The sequence below is a fragment of the Diabrotica undecimpunctata genome, chromosome 3, assembly GCF_040954645.1.
Source record: "Diabrotica undecimpunctata isolate CICGRU chromosome 3, icDiaUnde3, whole genome shotgun sequence".
Taxonomy (NCBI): domain Eukaryota; kingdom Metazoa; phylum Arthropoda; class Insecta; order Coleoptera; family Chrysomelidae; genus Diabrotica; species Diabrotica undecimpunctata.
In genome coordinates this window covers 127,136,584-127,154,058 of record NC_092805.1, presented here as the reverse complement: position 1 = coordinate 127,154,058, position 17,475 = coordinate 127,136,584, and the positions used below count along the sequence as shown (strand labels likewise).

The 17,475-nt window shown below is 33.8% G+C and overlaps 1 protein-coding gene across 1 annotated transcript in view; it reads left to right on the top strand.

The window, feature by feature from the left end:
* Positions 1 to 17,137, top strand: part of LOC140436164 (beta-1,3-glucosyltransferase) — an 84,505-nt gene extending 67,368 nt beyond the window's left edge. Inside the window, exons 3-9 of the mRNA XM_072524873.1 lie at positions 2,030 to 2,218; positions 2,282 to 2,418; positions 10,255 to 10,453; positions 10,615 to 10,750; positions 10,906 to 11,059; positions 16,351 to 16,615; positions 16,916 to 17,137. Of these exons, the coding sequence (XP_072380974.1) occupies positions 2,030 to 2,218; positions 2,282 to 2,418; positions 10,255 to 10,453; positions 10,615 to 10,750; positions 10,906 to 11,059; positions 16,351 to 16,615; positions 16,916 to 17,089 (1,254 nt within the window). The 3' untranslated portion in view covers positions 17,090 to 17,137. The remainder of the gene's footprint in view (positions 1 to 2,029; positions 2,219 to 2,281; positions 2,419 to 10,254; positions 10,454 to 10,614; positions 10,751 to 10,905; positions 11,060 to 16,350; positions 16,616 to 16,915) is intronic.
* The last annotated feature ends 338 nt before the right edge of the window (positions 17,138 to 17,475 follow it).

Sequence of the window (17,475 nt, the reverse complement as noted above, 5' to 3'; positions counted from 1 at the left end):
ACTTCTTTCAACATAATGATGTCACATTGTTAGCATGGCCACCAAGATCTCCCGACTTATCCCCAATTGAACACGTGTGGGATATGATGGGTAAGAGATTGCTCAATTTGCAACGTCCTCCTCACACTCTACAAGCACTTCGAGAGGAGTTGGTGGTTGTCTGGAATGAGATACCACAAGAGGACATTGACCACCTGATCAGAAGTATGCATAGGCGCGTTGAAGAAGGCGTAACACATCGGGGTGCATCCACACATTAAAGGTAAAAGGGCTTTAAAGCAATGCAATCATTTTGAAATTTTAATCATTTACTTATTATGCTTCATTAAGTACTTATACAAAATTTTATTAAAATAAAATCATTTAAACTGGGTGTTCGGATTTCTATGTCACTTAGTATACGTAGATTATCTAAAAGTAATTAATAATCAATAAAAGTAATTTTGATTAAAAAAGCAAAGTACCTACCAGGTCCAAATTCACAAGGCTTATGTAGGAACATACTATTAGGGTCTAAACTCGAGGAATTCGAATTTAAATTCACTAGCTGCAATTCTGTTAAAATGACCGCATCATTGAGTGTTTCTGAAATATTATTGTCTTCCAATACTGATGGTTCCTCTGGAGTACTGTTCCCTTCTATTAAATTGTGAGTGGCTAAATGAACTACCAGCTTAGTCCTTTTCATTATTCAAGATTATACTCGCGTTTTATTTCTCCACTTAAATACAAATCTATTATAATAACTGTTTTTACACACACTATTTCACACAAAATTTTAATGTTATTTGAGTTAACAATGACAAAAACACTGGCTAAGTGACTATAAAAACTACTATTCAAAAACCATAACGACGTAAATGTGTACTTACGGCTTTAATCATCTAGCAAGTCGCCAGAGATATCATATATTCTAGGCGAACTATGACACAACTGTCCGTTACGCCTCTGAGATTACACCAAAACTTTATTTTATTTTGTCACAATCTACACTTATGTGGTTGTAGAAATATAAACGAAGTTTTCCGTTTGACAGTCTATGAACAACTGACATTTGTGGCGATTTCATTCCAACAATATGGCTGAAAGTACATAATGTTGACAACGACGCAACTGCTTCCCAGCGGCCAATAAATGTACTACCTTTATGGTATTGAATGACACGTTCTGATTTTTTGACACATTTAACTCAAAACTGCAAAAAATTGCACTTACGTCATTGTTGCTCCGGAGAAGCGATATGGTCATTCCAAAAGTGTCTTTAGCGGACGTGGACGAAAGTATGTTCACAGCAGTAGAATCTTAAAATAAACAAGAGGGCGAGAAAAATCCAAAGTTTACAAATTGATGTGTGCGGTTAAAAAAGGGTTATTAGAGTTACTTAAAAAAATATTTATTAGATTTGTACAATTTTAGAGTTCTTTACAATTATTCATATTTCATATTGTTTACTCCAGTACAGAATAATAAACAATCAGAATGCCTACTTTGCTTGAAAAAATAAGTACGCGTATGCCGTTCGCGCAGACGGAATCAGCCATGTTTTAGTCGGAACCAGTGCTGTTCAATGACATTTTATCTGGTGTGCATGGAAAAATTAGCCGGTTTAATTTATTTACAGCAACTACAGACATAATATGCACTATTTAATTCGTACTTTTAGTTGAAGAATAGATTAAATTATTTCAAATGTACTAAATTATTAGTCTCTAAAAATTTAAATTACAGTTCCGTCGTAGCTTGTCACAAATTTCTCAATTCGAGTCTATGTTTCCGTTTAAAATATGGCGATCGCGTGCTGACAAACTTCAAAGGCAGCATCTGAGAGTGGGCATTCTGATTGTTATTTATTCTGTAACTCCAGTTTGTCCATTATTACGTTTTACCAATATTTTTGAACAATTTTTTTACAATTACTACAAATGCAGTTCATCACCAAATTTTTATCCGTAAATTATAATTGTTGAGTTTTTAAATTAAAATGAGTTGAAAGGTAAATATATTTTAATAATTACTGTATTTGATCTAGGTTAGCCCAGTCATCCATATATCTAACAAAGATTTTCCTGATATTGACGGGTGGATATTCTCTCCTCTTTTTCCGAAGTTAACAGATCTCTACAGTAATAACGCCTATTGGATATTTTTTCTACAGGATTATACAAATATTAAAGTAGAAAATATTTTAGAAGTATTTGAAAAATACGACCACAATGAAGTACGTATTTTCGCAAATTTTTACCTGTGATATTTTTCAGAAATTGCTTATTGTTTGTTATAGGAAATCTGGTTTGGAGATGCACTTTTCGATAAAGCTGCTACAATTATACATCATTTTGCCTTTTATGAAAATCCAACATTTTTTAAATATCCCAACGTAGCATCGGGATTTGCTATTAGCATATCATTACTTCGGAAGTAAGTATTGTTTTACACTTTTAATAATAGATGAAGTATTATATTTAATTACATATACATATATTTAAAGACATTTAAAAAAATCCTCGATTACCGCACCATTAGACTAATGTATCACAAAATAAAAATGTTCCTAAAGTTTATTCACAAAAACATATACCAAAAACTTGACATGGATACAAAAGAAACCATATTTGGATTCCGTAGGAGAGATTTTGGATGTTAGCCAAAACGTCTGTTTCATAGATTACAACAAGGCTTTCGAGTAAAGTCCGCCATAAACAGCTAATGGATCTCCTCAAAACAAAACGAATAAACTGTAATGACGTTCGAATTATAGTGCATCTATATAATCATCATCATCATCATCATCATCATTTAACCCGGATCTATCCACTGCTGGATATAGGTCTCTCTCAGTCTTTTCCATGTATTTCTGTTTTGTGCTGTTTGCATCCAATTTTTGTCGATCCGTTTTATGTCATCAGACCATCTTGTTGGTGGACGACCTCTACTTCGATGTGCTTCTTGTCTCGGTCTCCACTGTATTATTCGCTGTGTCCATCTGTTCGGGATATCCGACATTGTTAGTGATCCGATCCCTACGAGAAATGCCTAACATCGATCGTTCCATGGCTCTTTGGGTAACACAAATTTTATTTCTTACTTTCTTGGTTAGTGTTAATGTCTCTGCACCATATGTAAGTACTGGCAACACGCACTGATTAAAGACTTTTCTTTTAAGACATATAGGCAGTTCTGATTTAAGAACATAACTTAGCTTGCCGAATGCCACCCAAGTGAGTCCTATGCGGCGGCTTAGTTCGCACGTTTGATTATCTCTTCCTATGCGTATCTCATGTCCTAAGTACTTATATGAGGTGGTTTCTTCAATATGCATGCCATTTACTGAAATCTTTTCTCTTAACACAAGATTTGTCATGATTTGTGTTTTTGTGTGGTTGATTTTTAATCCTACTTGTAGGGAGGCTAGGTATAGTTTCTCCAGTTGCGATACTGCATCATCGATTCTGTCAGCAAAAAGGACAATATCGTCATCAAACCTCAAATGACTAAGCATTTCTCCATTGACAATAATTCCTTTTTCACTCAGATTTGCGTTCTTAAACATATGCTCTAATAATGTTGTAAACAATTTTGGCGAAATTGTGTCTCCCTGTCGCACTCCCCGTTTTATTTTAAATACGTTGGTCTTTTTATCTGCCAGTTTCACACTTGCTGTCCCATTTTGATAGATGTATTTTATCATGTTTATATAGCGATGATCTATACGGCACTCTGTTAAGGCTTTTACATCTTTTGATGACTTATTGTGTCGAAAGCTTTTTCGTAGTCAAAAAATATCATGACTAATGGCTTGTTATATTCAACACTCTTTTCTATTAAGTTCTTAATTACTTGTAAATGATCATTCGTGCCATATCCTGCTCTAAAACCTGCTTGCTCTCTTGGCTGATAGAAATCCAACTTACTTCCTAGCCTGTTGGTAATAACTCTTGTAAATAGCTTATATACTTGTGACAACAAGCTAATGGGGCGGTAGTTTCTAAGATCGCTGATATCTCCCTTCTTATGAAGTAAGATGATTTCCGCGTTGTTCCACTGCGTCGTTGTTATCGCTTCGCACAGACATTTATTGAACAGTTAAGCAAGTGTCAGTAAGAGCTTATTTCCTCCTAGTTTTAGGCTTTCGGTCATTACCCTAACTTCACCTGGGGATTTATTGTTCTTCATCACTCGAAGTGCATTTTTAATTTCGTCAACAGTTATGTTCGGCATTAATTCTGAGCCTTGATTCTCTATCTTTGGTAAGGGGCGTCTTTCATCGGATTCACTTGTTTTATAGAGTTGTCTGTAGAAGTCTTCCACTGTTTTCACTATTTCTTCCTTATCAGTCACAATGTCGTCTTGTTCATTTCTTAACTTATGTATGTTCTTTTTTCCTGTGGACATATAAGCAGCGACCAAAATATACATTAGATACATCAGAAGAAATCGAAATTAAAAGAACGGTGCAACAGGGAGTATTATCACCATTCTTCAACGCATTCGCTGAAGAAATCATAAAAATCGTTCTCGACGGAAAAACATCTGTAAAAAAGACAATGGGACATCGTTTGACAACATTAGATATGCGTACGATACGGTTATATTGGTGGACGTTGCGCGTTGCCAGGACCTTCAGAGACTGACAAACAAGATGGCTGAGTATGAAAGGAAATGTGCACTACGCATAAAAATCAAGAAAACTAATATTATAAGTTTGATCAGATAAAAGGCATATATCGAGCACAGTTTAATTAAATCTTGCCCAAGTACTTTCGATCCCTAGATCATCTTCAGGGGCATTTCGTCAATTGTGGCCTATCCGGCAAGAACAAGATGTCATAAACATATAAATGTACATTACACTACAAATGGACAAACAAACACTTTAAAATAATTTTAGGAAGGCTACATTACTTGAAGAAGCCGGAGACAGGTAATGTAGCCTTCCTTAAATTATTTTAAAGTGTTTGTTTGTCCATTTGTAGTGTAGTGTAATGTACATTTATATGTTTATGACATCTTGTTCTTGCCGGATAGGCCACAATTGACGAAATGCCCCTGAAGATGATCTAGGGATCGAAAGTACTTGGGTAAGATTTAATTAAACTGTGCTCGATATATGCCTTTTATCTGATCGAAGTTCATTTATTCGAGCATTCAACCTTATATTTATTTAATATTATAAGAATATCAAAACCCAAAAAAATGATGAAAACTTGATAATTAACAGTAATACTCTAGAACAAATAGATAACTACATCTATTTGGACAGAATAATAAAACTCATAAATGATTGGGTGGTGGACTTGAGAGTTAGGCTGGAATTTTCTAAAATCTACTCTACGCAATCGAAACGTATACCATTAACGCGGTGGCAGCTAAGAAACCATTCAAATTATGAATGTATAGGAGAAACCTGAAAATATTATAGACAGAACAAGTAACAAACTACGAAATAATAAGAAGTAACAAAGGAATGAAAAGAATTGAAACACCATCACAACATGAAAGGTGCAATATCTGGGTCGTATTATGCATCGGGAGTAATACTATGTGCTTCAATTAATTATAAAAGGGAATATTCAGGAGAAGAGAAGCATACGAAGGAGAACAATCTCATGACTACGTAACTTAAAAGCATGATCCGAATGAACATTAATCGAATTATCCAGATTCTTATTTCAAATAAGAATAGTTATTAATATTGCTAACCTCCGTCGCGGAGATTGCAGAAGAAGAGGAAGGAAAAAGTCCAAATTAGGATACAGTGAGGTACACAAGGGAGAAGACAGAAATCATCACTATAAATAAACTAAATGTTCTAACACAAAAAAATGTGAAATGACTTCATTAAAAATAAAAATCTTACAGAGAATAAGCTGCTTGATAAGCTCATTGCTCCCATCAAGCTTGAAATGCAGGTGGAGTCACCCAGTACTGATGATAAAAGATACTAATGAAACATCATCCAGGTATTAAATGTTTCAGTTTAGAGTAATATACGTCAAAAATACATAAAGGAAATATAAAGCAGGGAGAAGAACTTTCAGCAATACTTAAGGAACATAGTTATTGACGATTTGATATACAGACAGATTTCGTAGAAAATATACTTGGAAAAATTGTATGGTGACCTTTTGAATCAGATAAACCTTGCTCTAAACTACAAAGGGAAATATTGTGCAAAAAAGAACTTATCTGCGGATATTTCTGATATAAAACTATAGATTTATACAAATAAGCGAAAGCTTTCCGGTTTAGGTGAGCTAAACTTAGTTAAAGAGGAACTGATTAGAACCGAAGATGATAAATATTTAGTTATGGCCTTGGATTCTAAGCTCACTTGAAACACATACAGTCCATCTAATTTACAAACCGTTGCACGTCATTATCTACGTCAAGGATCGAAGTTGATATAGTTGCCAAAGTATAAAAAATTCCTGAATCCATTTTAAATCAAATAGGTCACATAATTATTGCAAAAGTGTACAACAACAGTATACAATAAAATAATTAATATTTAATGTAAATAAATAGAAACAAAACAAGAGTTAAAAATTATCTTGTTAAAAACAATTTGAGCCGCTTGTTTAAAAAACAACATAGTTTAATTAATAGTAAATAATAAAAACAAAACTAAAGTCTCAACACCGCAACTGTCAAATAAGTGTTACCAATTTATGCCAAAATTCCACCTTCGTTCGATTAGAGTTACAGTGTGTTCCGAACAAATTTTCTTCATAAAAACGCTTTATAATGCATTTATACAAATTAAATGAAACATATTATTGTGTATTTCTTTAAGTTAACATTAATAGAAATCTTTAAATATTATTTCTCCGCGTATATAATAATATGTCTAGTGGCTGTAATGCCAGTGTACTCGGCAAAGTGATTCTAAAAAAGAACACACCTACCGCCTAAATATTTCGTGTTGGTATCATGTGACGCCGATGACGTGCAACGGTTTGTAAATTAGATGGACTGTATATTAATATTATCAACAAACTTCTACAACTATTTTGGATCCACGGAAAAGTAGTATTTAAAATGTGAGCGTTAAAACCAAAGTTGGTCTGTTGTTTGTATATAGCAGCGATACGACTAACAGTTATTGTACGGATCAATACTGTGGTGGAAAAAGACGTATATTGCCAGGCTTATTATTGTACAGAGAAAAGTACACCTTAATATTACAATTCAGAAAAATAAAGGAACGGCATCATTAGAAGCTAACACTATTTTCCCCCATCTGGCAGTACACATTACGAAAGTAGTCTTATTGACCGTAATGCATCGAGCAAAAAGACAAAAGAGGGAATTTAATCGTTATGAAAAGGCGACCAAAAAAGTGGCCTCTGATGGCGGACATATCCGGAAATGCGAATGCGCCAAATTTAAATTTTCCGACACCTATTAACAGTAGCTATAAAATAGTTTTCAGAATGTGTCTTAGACGAGAAAATTTTAATTAAATATTAACGATAACAATCTAAAATGTGAAACAATTGTTAAAAAACTTCAATATAAATAAGATTTCATGTGACAGTTGGGACAAATAATAACATAACCCAACTAAATTTGATTTCTTAAACAAGGAAAGACTCTCTTTCCTTGTTTAATTTGGCCTCTCAAGATGGCACTTCCTGTCTAACAATATTTTTGCCCCCACTACCTTTACATTCCCTCTTTTGTCTTTTTGCTCGATGCCGTAATGAGTCCAAAACTTCTTAACACGAAGATCTAATAAAGTATTAAATAGTCTTACAATTATTACTGACACCATATTTGAAGAATTCTTCTTTCTAATAAACTGAGATACAGTACGTTAAGTTTTGGATTAGATATTGCAAACTACATAAAGGGCTAAAATCGGCAACATTTCCTCGTACGAGGTAATTGTAATTCTCCGATCCTCTCCGACACCTTAGATTATTAGACTCCTAGACAGAAAACGAAAAAACTAAAAACATTTAGTAACACATAACAACGAAAGAGATATGTATCTCCGTCAGTGTAAAAATACACTGACCATTATAAGGCGGTGCATTTGTATCGGTGTTTAATAATGTGAACAATTTTTTGTAGTTGAATTAAAAATAAAAGCGCATTTCTTCAAAAAGATAAAACAAAACATATACTCTTATTGAAAATAAAAAATAATTCCTATTAAAATAAGAAATAATTCTTTATGCACTACAGAAATAATTCAAATATTTGACCTTCTACGGCTGAACAGTATCCAAATCTATCATAAAAACTTCTGCGGACAGATGTAAGAGTTTCTGCTGTAACAGAATTGGAGACTTCTTTTATTCCGTTTTTAATTTATCCAAATTTTGGGATCTAGTCTCAAGATGATCGTAGATAATGCTTTTTAAATTTCCCCAAAAATAGAAGTCTATGGGTGTAAGATCTGGAGATCGCACAGGCCACTTAATATCGCCTGTTCCACTGATAACTCGATTCGGGCAAGTATTGTTTAAGTACTCCCTAATTATTCGAGCGTTGTGAACTGAACAGTCGTCTTGATGGAACCAAACATTCTCCAGATTTACATCAGGAAGATTGAGAATAGCGAGAAGAACATGATTCTGTAATAAATCGAGGTATACTCTACTATTCAAGTTGCCTTCAATAAAAAAAGGACCTATTATGTGGTCTTCTAAAATGCCAGTCCAGACGTTAACTTTTTAAGGACGTTGAGTTCGGTAAACAACACTTATGTGCTGGTTTTCCCGCGCCCAATACCTCATAATGTAAGGACTGTGTCTCCCTTCTAACGAAACAGAATATTTATCAGTAAATAAAATGTTTTTAATAAAATTGGGTTCATCATTAGCCTTCGTTATTAGATGTTCACAAAACTCCATTCTTCGAAGTAGTCTGGATAAAGCTGCTGTGTTTTAGAATATTTAAAATTCTTGTAACCGTGCTTTTTCCATACTTTCGTTACAGTAACATTGCTAACATCTAAATCTCTAGCAACGCTTCTACTTTGCCACGTTGCCAGATTATCTACGATATCTGGCAACGTGTCCTACCCAATTCCATTTTAACTACGCGATTTGTTTTTGTTCTACGACGTATTTCTTCGTTTGGGATTCGGTCTCTCAGAGAGACACCCAACATCTGGCGCTCCATAGCCATCTGAGTCACGCGAATCTTATTAACTACCTTTTTTGTGAGTGTTAATGTTTCCGCTCCATAAGTGAGTACATGATTGAGTACGTGATTTTCCTTTTGAGGCATATGGGTAGATCTGATTTAAATACATAGTTCAATTTACCAAACGCTGCCCAGGCTAATCCTATGCTACGTGGGAGCTTGCATGTCACAATATTTAATATGTTATATTAACGAAAATTAAATGTGAATCACTGTCTATGAGTCAAAAACTGTTCATGAAACGGAATCATAGGTCCTTGGACACACAACCAGATTCATCGAATTCTACAGCTTGGAACAAGTGTTTCAGATTGAAGTGCTTGCACTGATAATATGCATTAATGATCTCATTAGTCATAACACAAATGGAGTGCCTTTTACAGACAAACCCGCATAAATAAAATTATTGACAGTATTGACAGGAGTCTAATCAATCTTAGCAGAAGAGAGCTAAAGACGATCATAGATATGATGACTAGATACTATCAACTGAAGACTCGTCTTTAACATAATTATGTAGAGTGAAAAAACCATAGTACAGGAAATTCGACATGGAGGAAGAGACTGCCATTTATGTATTCTCGGAATGAGAAATTTTTACATCAGCAAAACAAGTATTGAGCCAACAAAATTTCTTTAACTTCCCGTAAGAAAGTTGTTGGCTTTTATCAGTAACATATTACAGTGGAATTTAATTCAAAGATAGAGTTTCGTACAAGTGACTATGGTGTGTTTATTAAAAAATATATATCTACTGTCTTAAATCGGAATTGACCACAATTTTAGTTTCGATTTTCACTTCGGTTTTTAAATCGGTTTTTAAATTTAATAAATTTAAAATTTTAAGATAAATTAGTTGGCAGGTTACTGTAAATATCCAATAGATAATTGTAGATTATGTGTTGGCATGTACTCGTACTTAAAATTTACCGTTAGTATTAAAATTTTAATAAATCTGAGTATTTCCAAATCAAACAGGTGCCATATTTATGGTGTGCACTTTTGGTTTAGTTTTTTGTATTAAACTCTAGTCTGGGGTAAATAATAAAAAAATGTAGACTTAACTGAACTATTGACTATATATTTTTTATTCATTAGATTGTCGGAGCGATGGACAGATAATAAATTATTAAGTTCCAATTTCAACATTGATAGTGGTTACGAATTGGCGCGTGTAGTGTGGAACGACGGCAATGGCCCGATGTTACAACACGAAAATTCATTATGCAGTAGAAGTTTCGATGAAAAACCAGTAAGTCAATTGTGCATCTCGTTTCCGAGCCCTATTCCAACCTGTGTAAGTTTTGTGTTTATTTTTATTATTAATTTAATATTCTAGACTTAAAGTCCTAATTATAAGCATATTTATTTTACTATAAAGTATATTAAAGTTCATTTTCTATCATTCCCAGGTAGTGTTTGCAATATCTACTACAATGTTAAATTTTAATATTTTAGGATAATTTGGTGCCACGAAGCAGTATATATTTTGCTGTAAAAACTTGTACAAAGTTCCATAAAGACAGAGTTCCTATTGTTCAACAAACTTGGGGTAGACATATTTCAATTATCAAGTTTTTTAGTGATACAGAAGGTAAGTTTGTTGACAGAAAGTCTTACTAAGATTTTTTACAGTATATCTAATGGTTGTTATTAGGTACCTGTTTTTTGTTTCTATTATGATGTTAGTCTATAACAATTTTGGTTATTACTTTTCTATCATAAATTCTGCGTATCTTCCCATTTTAGATAAATCAATTCCAACGATAGATTTAGGTGTACCTAATAGTGAAACTGGACACTGTATGAAAACCATAGCAATATTAAAATATGTATTGGAAGATATTAAACATAATGACTCCATAAAATGGATTGTAGTTGCTGATGACGACACCATACTTGGGTAAGTTAAAACGTATATAACTAACACCTTCCAAAGATGAATTTTCATTGTTAAAAATTACTGTTCCATTTCTCAGAAATTATCAAATTGTGCTATCTAATCAGGTAATAAAGCTATAAGAATAAGGAAATAGAATATTATTAATAATCACAGTAGAAATCCGAAGATTTCTTACTTGGCGAAACTAAAATTCAGACAAATGCCTACTGCGCTTTCCACAATATACAAAGCAGACAGATTAATGGATTAGCCGACAAGGGAAATCTACAATTTGCATTCCACGACCTGTCAATCCACCACGACAAAAATCCTTCGCGAATTAGTTTCTAATACTCATGAACTTGAGTAAATAAATAAAGCAGAAAAATGTTTCGAGATTTAATTTAAATGCAGAGCTCCTGCCATCCGCTTATACGTATTTCGGCCTTATTAGGTCTCCTCAGAGCGACGTATGCAGAAGCTCAGAATATTAATAATTAATAAGATTCATTTTTTGAACCTTCGGTTAGTGGCGCTATAGTGTCTTACAAGTTTAGTTGCCCCAGTCTCATAGACCAGTTGCGTCTAAAAAATAGAAAAAGGGAATTTTTATTTTGTAGGAATTTAGAATAGGTGAATAAATTAGGACGAATTTAAAATTTATTACACTAAACAGAACAACGATTTGAATAGTTATAAAAAGAATGTCATGTATATTAATTTTTACTTAACTTAACCCGATAAACATACTTAAAAATGTTAATTGAATATAATTACAAAAAATTGCTACAAAAAAATATAATTTTATTGTAGTTCCCTAAATCCTGACATTGCACCTATGATATGCTCTAAACACATAGATACATTAAAGCCGTAAAGAATGTGTCCCGATATCAATGCAACGTCCATCAAGTAAGAGGTGTTACCGAAATGGAAGTAGACGATCTAAATACGCTGCCCCGGGTGTTGGCCGCGCAATTTGAGAAAGATCTCGGCCCAATAGCCGGTTCTTTGAAATAAAAACGTCAAGGGCAGCTAAAGTGTTACAATTGTGGATTGATAGGAGACCTTCAACGTGATGCAAACAACATAAAAGATCAGAGAACAGAAAATCGACCGGCAGGCAATCCCCACAATATCAACGCAGTCCCAGATTCTCAATGGCTACAATAAGACGAAGTAAGTTAACGGTAGATGTTGAGATGTCGATGTTAACTGTGGATGCAGCAGTTAAGATGTCGATGAACCTTTAAATAGTTACCGAGCAGGAAGAAGTCATGGGAATGCCGACGGCACGCCGCGTCCCAAAAAGAGCGCGGGAGGAGAGGAAGTTGCCCAAGTACTTTCGCTTCCTAGAACATCTTCAGGGGCATTTCGTCAAATTTGGTCTATCCAACATCTGTTGAGAATGTCATAAACATAAAATTGTACATTACACTACACGACACAATGACAAACAGTTTAAAATTTAAAAAAACGGCGAAGCTACATATTCATTGGCATCAGGAGAGAGAATCATTCTACCTTATATCAAAATATCTAATAGCATACCACGGAATATTTTTGTATAGATATTAATGGCGCCGGTCTGGGACCAGCAAGAGAGTTTACATCGTACATTATTACAATGTAATTATTATCATACGATGACTAACCATCAGTCACAACGATATACAGTACGTTAAGTTTTAAATTAGATATACACCCTATAAATGGCAACACTGCGCGCCGTCGACTTCCCACGAACATCACTTGCCCCGTCGCCAATAATTTGTCATTATACAGTGGTTGGTTAAAGCAATAAAAGCCTAAATTTTTAATTTATTTTTATAAACATGTCTGTTTGTACGCCTTCAGAAAAAGTGGTAATTCTGGACAACACGTGTAGATTTATTTTCTGTGTTTTTTGTGGGGAGACCAATTGTTAAAAATTTTGAGAGTTATTTTATCAAAAATTGCAGAAAATGTCACGCTCAAGAAGTGTCACCCGAAAAAATTGAGGAAAAAGAATACCGGAATACACAAATTTGTGCAACAATCGAGATAGATTCAACACGTTCAACTAGAAGCGTTGATAGAGAGTTAGATGTTAGCAATGTTACTGTAACGGAAGTATGGAAAAAGCACGGTTACAAAAATTTTAAATATTCGAAAACGCAGCAGCTTTATCCAGACGACTACTTTCGAAGAATGAAGTTTTGTGAAACTCTAATAACGAGGGCTAACGATGAACCCAATTTTATTAAATACATTTTATTTACTGATGAATCTTCTGTTTTTTTAGTAGATAGATACATTCTTCCATGACGAGGTATTGGACGCAGAAAAATCATCACAGAAGTGTTGTTTACCGAATTCAACGTCCACAAAAATCTTCCTGATGTAAATCTGGAGAATGTTTGGTTCCATCAAGACGGCTGTTCAGTTGACAACGCTTGAATAAGTATTGAGTACTCAAACAATACTTTCCCGAATCGAGTTATCATTGGAACAGGCGATATTAAGTGGCCTGCGCGATATCCGGATCTTACACCTACGGATTTCTTTTTTTTGGGTCATTTAAAAAGTATCATCTACGATCATTCTGAGGCTAGAGCCCAAAATTTTGATGAATTAAAAAACCGAAAAAGAGAAGTTTCCAGTTCTGTTACAGCAGAAACTCTTACATCTCTCCGCAGAAGTTTTTATGGTTTTATGGCAGATTGAGATACTGTTCAGCCGAAGAAGGTTAAAATTGGAATCATTTCTCTAGGGCATAAAGAATTATTTCTTATTTTATTAGGAATTATTTTTTATTTTCAATAAGAGTATATTTTTTGTTTTATCTTTTAAAAGAAATGCGCTTTTATTTTTAATTTAACCACAAGACATTGTTCACATTATTAAAAACCAATACAAATGCACCGTCTTATAAAGGTCAGTGTATTTTTATTGAGTTTATGTTATAAGAAATGAACCGAGTATACGTAAGGAAAAAAAATCGACGGACGGAGATGCATATGCTATGTCTTACTAAATGGTTTTCTCGTTTTCTGTCTAGGAGTCTGGGTATCGGAGGGGATCGGAGAATTTACGTGGTATGAGGCAATGTTGCCGATTTTCGCGCTTTATGTAGTTTGCAATATCTAATCCAAAACTTAACGTACTGTATATGAAGGTACTGAAACGTTCGACTACTTAATAACTTCCTGGTTTATCCGGTCTCTCACATAGTGGCGCCACAACTCGAAGGTTAAGTAAACGTTTAACTCGTTAACTATTTAACTGTTCACAATAAGTGACAATATATAAAAACATACTAAACCCTGTATATGTCTACGAAAGTTGTTAGCTTACTTATAAAAATTCGAGATTTGAGGTATAATATAGAATTCTCCAAATAACATGGATGCAAACATATCACTGAAAAGTATTGTAAACGCACTTTAACTAATACATTTCTAATTGAAAATTTACGATATTTTAAAAATCTGAAATTCATCCAGACATACGAACAGTATGCAATGCAATGTACAAGGTGTCCCGTATAGTTAAATTCATATTTTGGAAATGTAATCTAAATTCAAATATAAAGCGAGAGCGGAGGTCCATTTTATTTGTTTGTTAGATATAAAGAGACAAAGTGTATTATCGAAAAGATCCATAAACAAAGGCTTAATTGCATTGCAGACATCCCTACTCAATTAGTGAAATTTTCAAAGTGCCCTCCTCGGTACTGACGTGCTTTTAACCCTACTGAAGCGGTAACACATCTTATTGCATTACGGTTTACGTGGTTTCCTGAATGTAGTTCAAGAATTCCTGTCGTGTGTTTGCTACGTCTTTGCGTAAACTTAAAAACATAAATAAAGCTTATTATGATCTGCGGATTTGACTGGTCATGAAATAATATGACCGTCCCCATATTTCTAATTACAAATTGGACAAAGCAGTCGAACATTATCTAAAATTTGTGGCAATTCTTCACTTAAGTACAATTACAAGCAGTCACGTGCAATTAACCGTGAATGTCGATATCTATATCGTTATTGTTTTTGGTTGTTTTTTTTTATTTGAATAGTTCTTCATTGGGACAGCTCGGTTGGTCCGAGGAGCAACTAACATTGATCAAAAACAGGTCATTAATTAATGGACTAGATGGACCGACAACGTAAAAACAGTTGCGGGAAACTGACAACAACCGGCCCAGCGTAGAAAACATTGGAAGATGCTGAGGGAAGCACATGTCCAGCAGTAGACGCGATTGGCTGCCTGGTGATGACAGAAAGTTACCAAAAAATGATATATTGGAAATTCAGAAGAACAAGAACAGAAATTGGAGATCTAGGAAAAACTAAAAATGTAGAAATGGTTACTAGTAGAAAGAAAAAGAATGATCCTGTGTCGACATTCGACAAGTTCACAGCGACTATGACGTCGTCGGTTTCGATTCTAACTGAGTAATGTTCTGAAGTGCACACGTCGGCCGGTAATGCAGATCCAATGCTTACCGACATTGGCGCTAGTAACATCATAATTGGACTTTGACCGTCTGGCTCTATTGTCGCATACTCTATGGTGTATGCGGCAGAGGTTTTCTTCTTATTTGCTATTATTATCCGTTCTTTGTCTCTGTACAGATTTAATATCGGTGTCAATTTTTTTTTGCACTATTGATCTTTTTATAAAAGTTTTTGGACTCGTTCTGATTTTTAATGCATTTGTCCCGTTCTTCAAGCATTTTAGTTACATACTTGCCCTCAAAGAATAATTTCTTTATGTTTCTCATCTTGTAAGCTCCTCTCAAGCTCCTTGTAAGTTGTTCGTGTTTTCCTTTGTTGCATAAGCGTGTATACCAGGGTACTTCCATAAATATGTTATAATACAAAATGCGTTTATTGAACATAGATGTCGGTACTTATACTGCTTTTATTACACACTGAAAGCTGAATTTGTTTATTTGCTTCTGTAGAGAAATCTTTTCAGCAATATTGGGAAGATAAAAAATAATTAAGCCGCGTCTGACTCATTGTGCTCGAGTGAAAATATCAAAAGGCTTCATTCCACCTTTAAAATCGTTCAATTTTCTTGAAATGGAGGTTTTATGGCGTTTATATTTACCTACTGTAGAATAGTTTTAATAATAACTTATTTTTGTCCTCTAGGTTTATAGTAGGTTTATAAAGATATATGCTAGTACGCCGATAGTTTTCAATCTCCTGGAAGCTTTTACTGTTTTAGGCACTTATGAATAATTACATTATATTATGAGAGAGGTTATATTACGATGTTTAAAGTTGGTATTTTCTTTAAATGTAACTATTTATTTTTAGAGTTAAAAATCTTGAACGTCTACTTTCATGTTACGATTCATCCGAGAAAATTTGCTTAGGCGAGAGATACGGCTACGAACTACGAGATCCTGGGGGATATAATTATATAACAGGTGGAGGTGGCATGGTATTCAGCAGACCACTTTTAATAGAACTGGTGAAAAGATGTTCATGTCCGTCTTTAAATACTCCAGATGATATGTATTTGGGAATATGTATGGCTAGAATGAATGTTGCAGTCACACATTCTCCAGCATTTCATCAGGTAAATCAATATTTGTAACTATTTGTTCATTGTAATAAGTTCAATTAATACCTACTTCGCTATCTAGAAAATCTTTAACATTCACATTATATGTATCCACATTACTAATGCTTCAATTCGCTTCATACACACACATACACACACACACACACACACACACACACACATATATATATATATATATATATATATATATATATATATATATATATATATATATATATATATATATATATATATATATATATATATTAAATATTCCAACTATTACATTATCGTTAATATTTTAAAATTTTCTAGGCAAGGCCACAAGACTATAGTCCTAGGTTTTTAGAAACATATCGACCAGTTTCTTTTCACAAGCATTACATGATTGATCCAGTGAATGTCTATAAACAATGGTTTGAATCCTCGGATATAACGAATACAAACGAATTAAATGAAACAAAAATTGAAGTACACAACGAACTGTAACTAAATAAAAACTTAATATTGTATTATTAATAAAGTATTTTATATTGATTGTTTATTTTTAATTCTAACATATTTACAAAACCATAAAGGTCGTACCCAAATATGACTAAATGCTAGATCGGAATGAAAAACTCTTCACAAGCTTCTTCACTATATCGGTCTATAAAAACAGCTATATTTCTTATTGCTTTGTAGTGTCGAAACATAGAGTCTATAGTAGAAACCACGGTTAGAATGCAGTGTTGGTCTTACGGCGCGCAGCGATGCCGGTCATCTGAGATATTTCTCGTTAACCAATACTAATCGCAATAACTAATACTAAATCGTCCTCATCCTCTGAATCATCTCCTATATTAATTATCACCGGTTCAATATCTTCCTGCAAA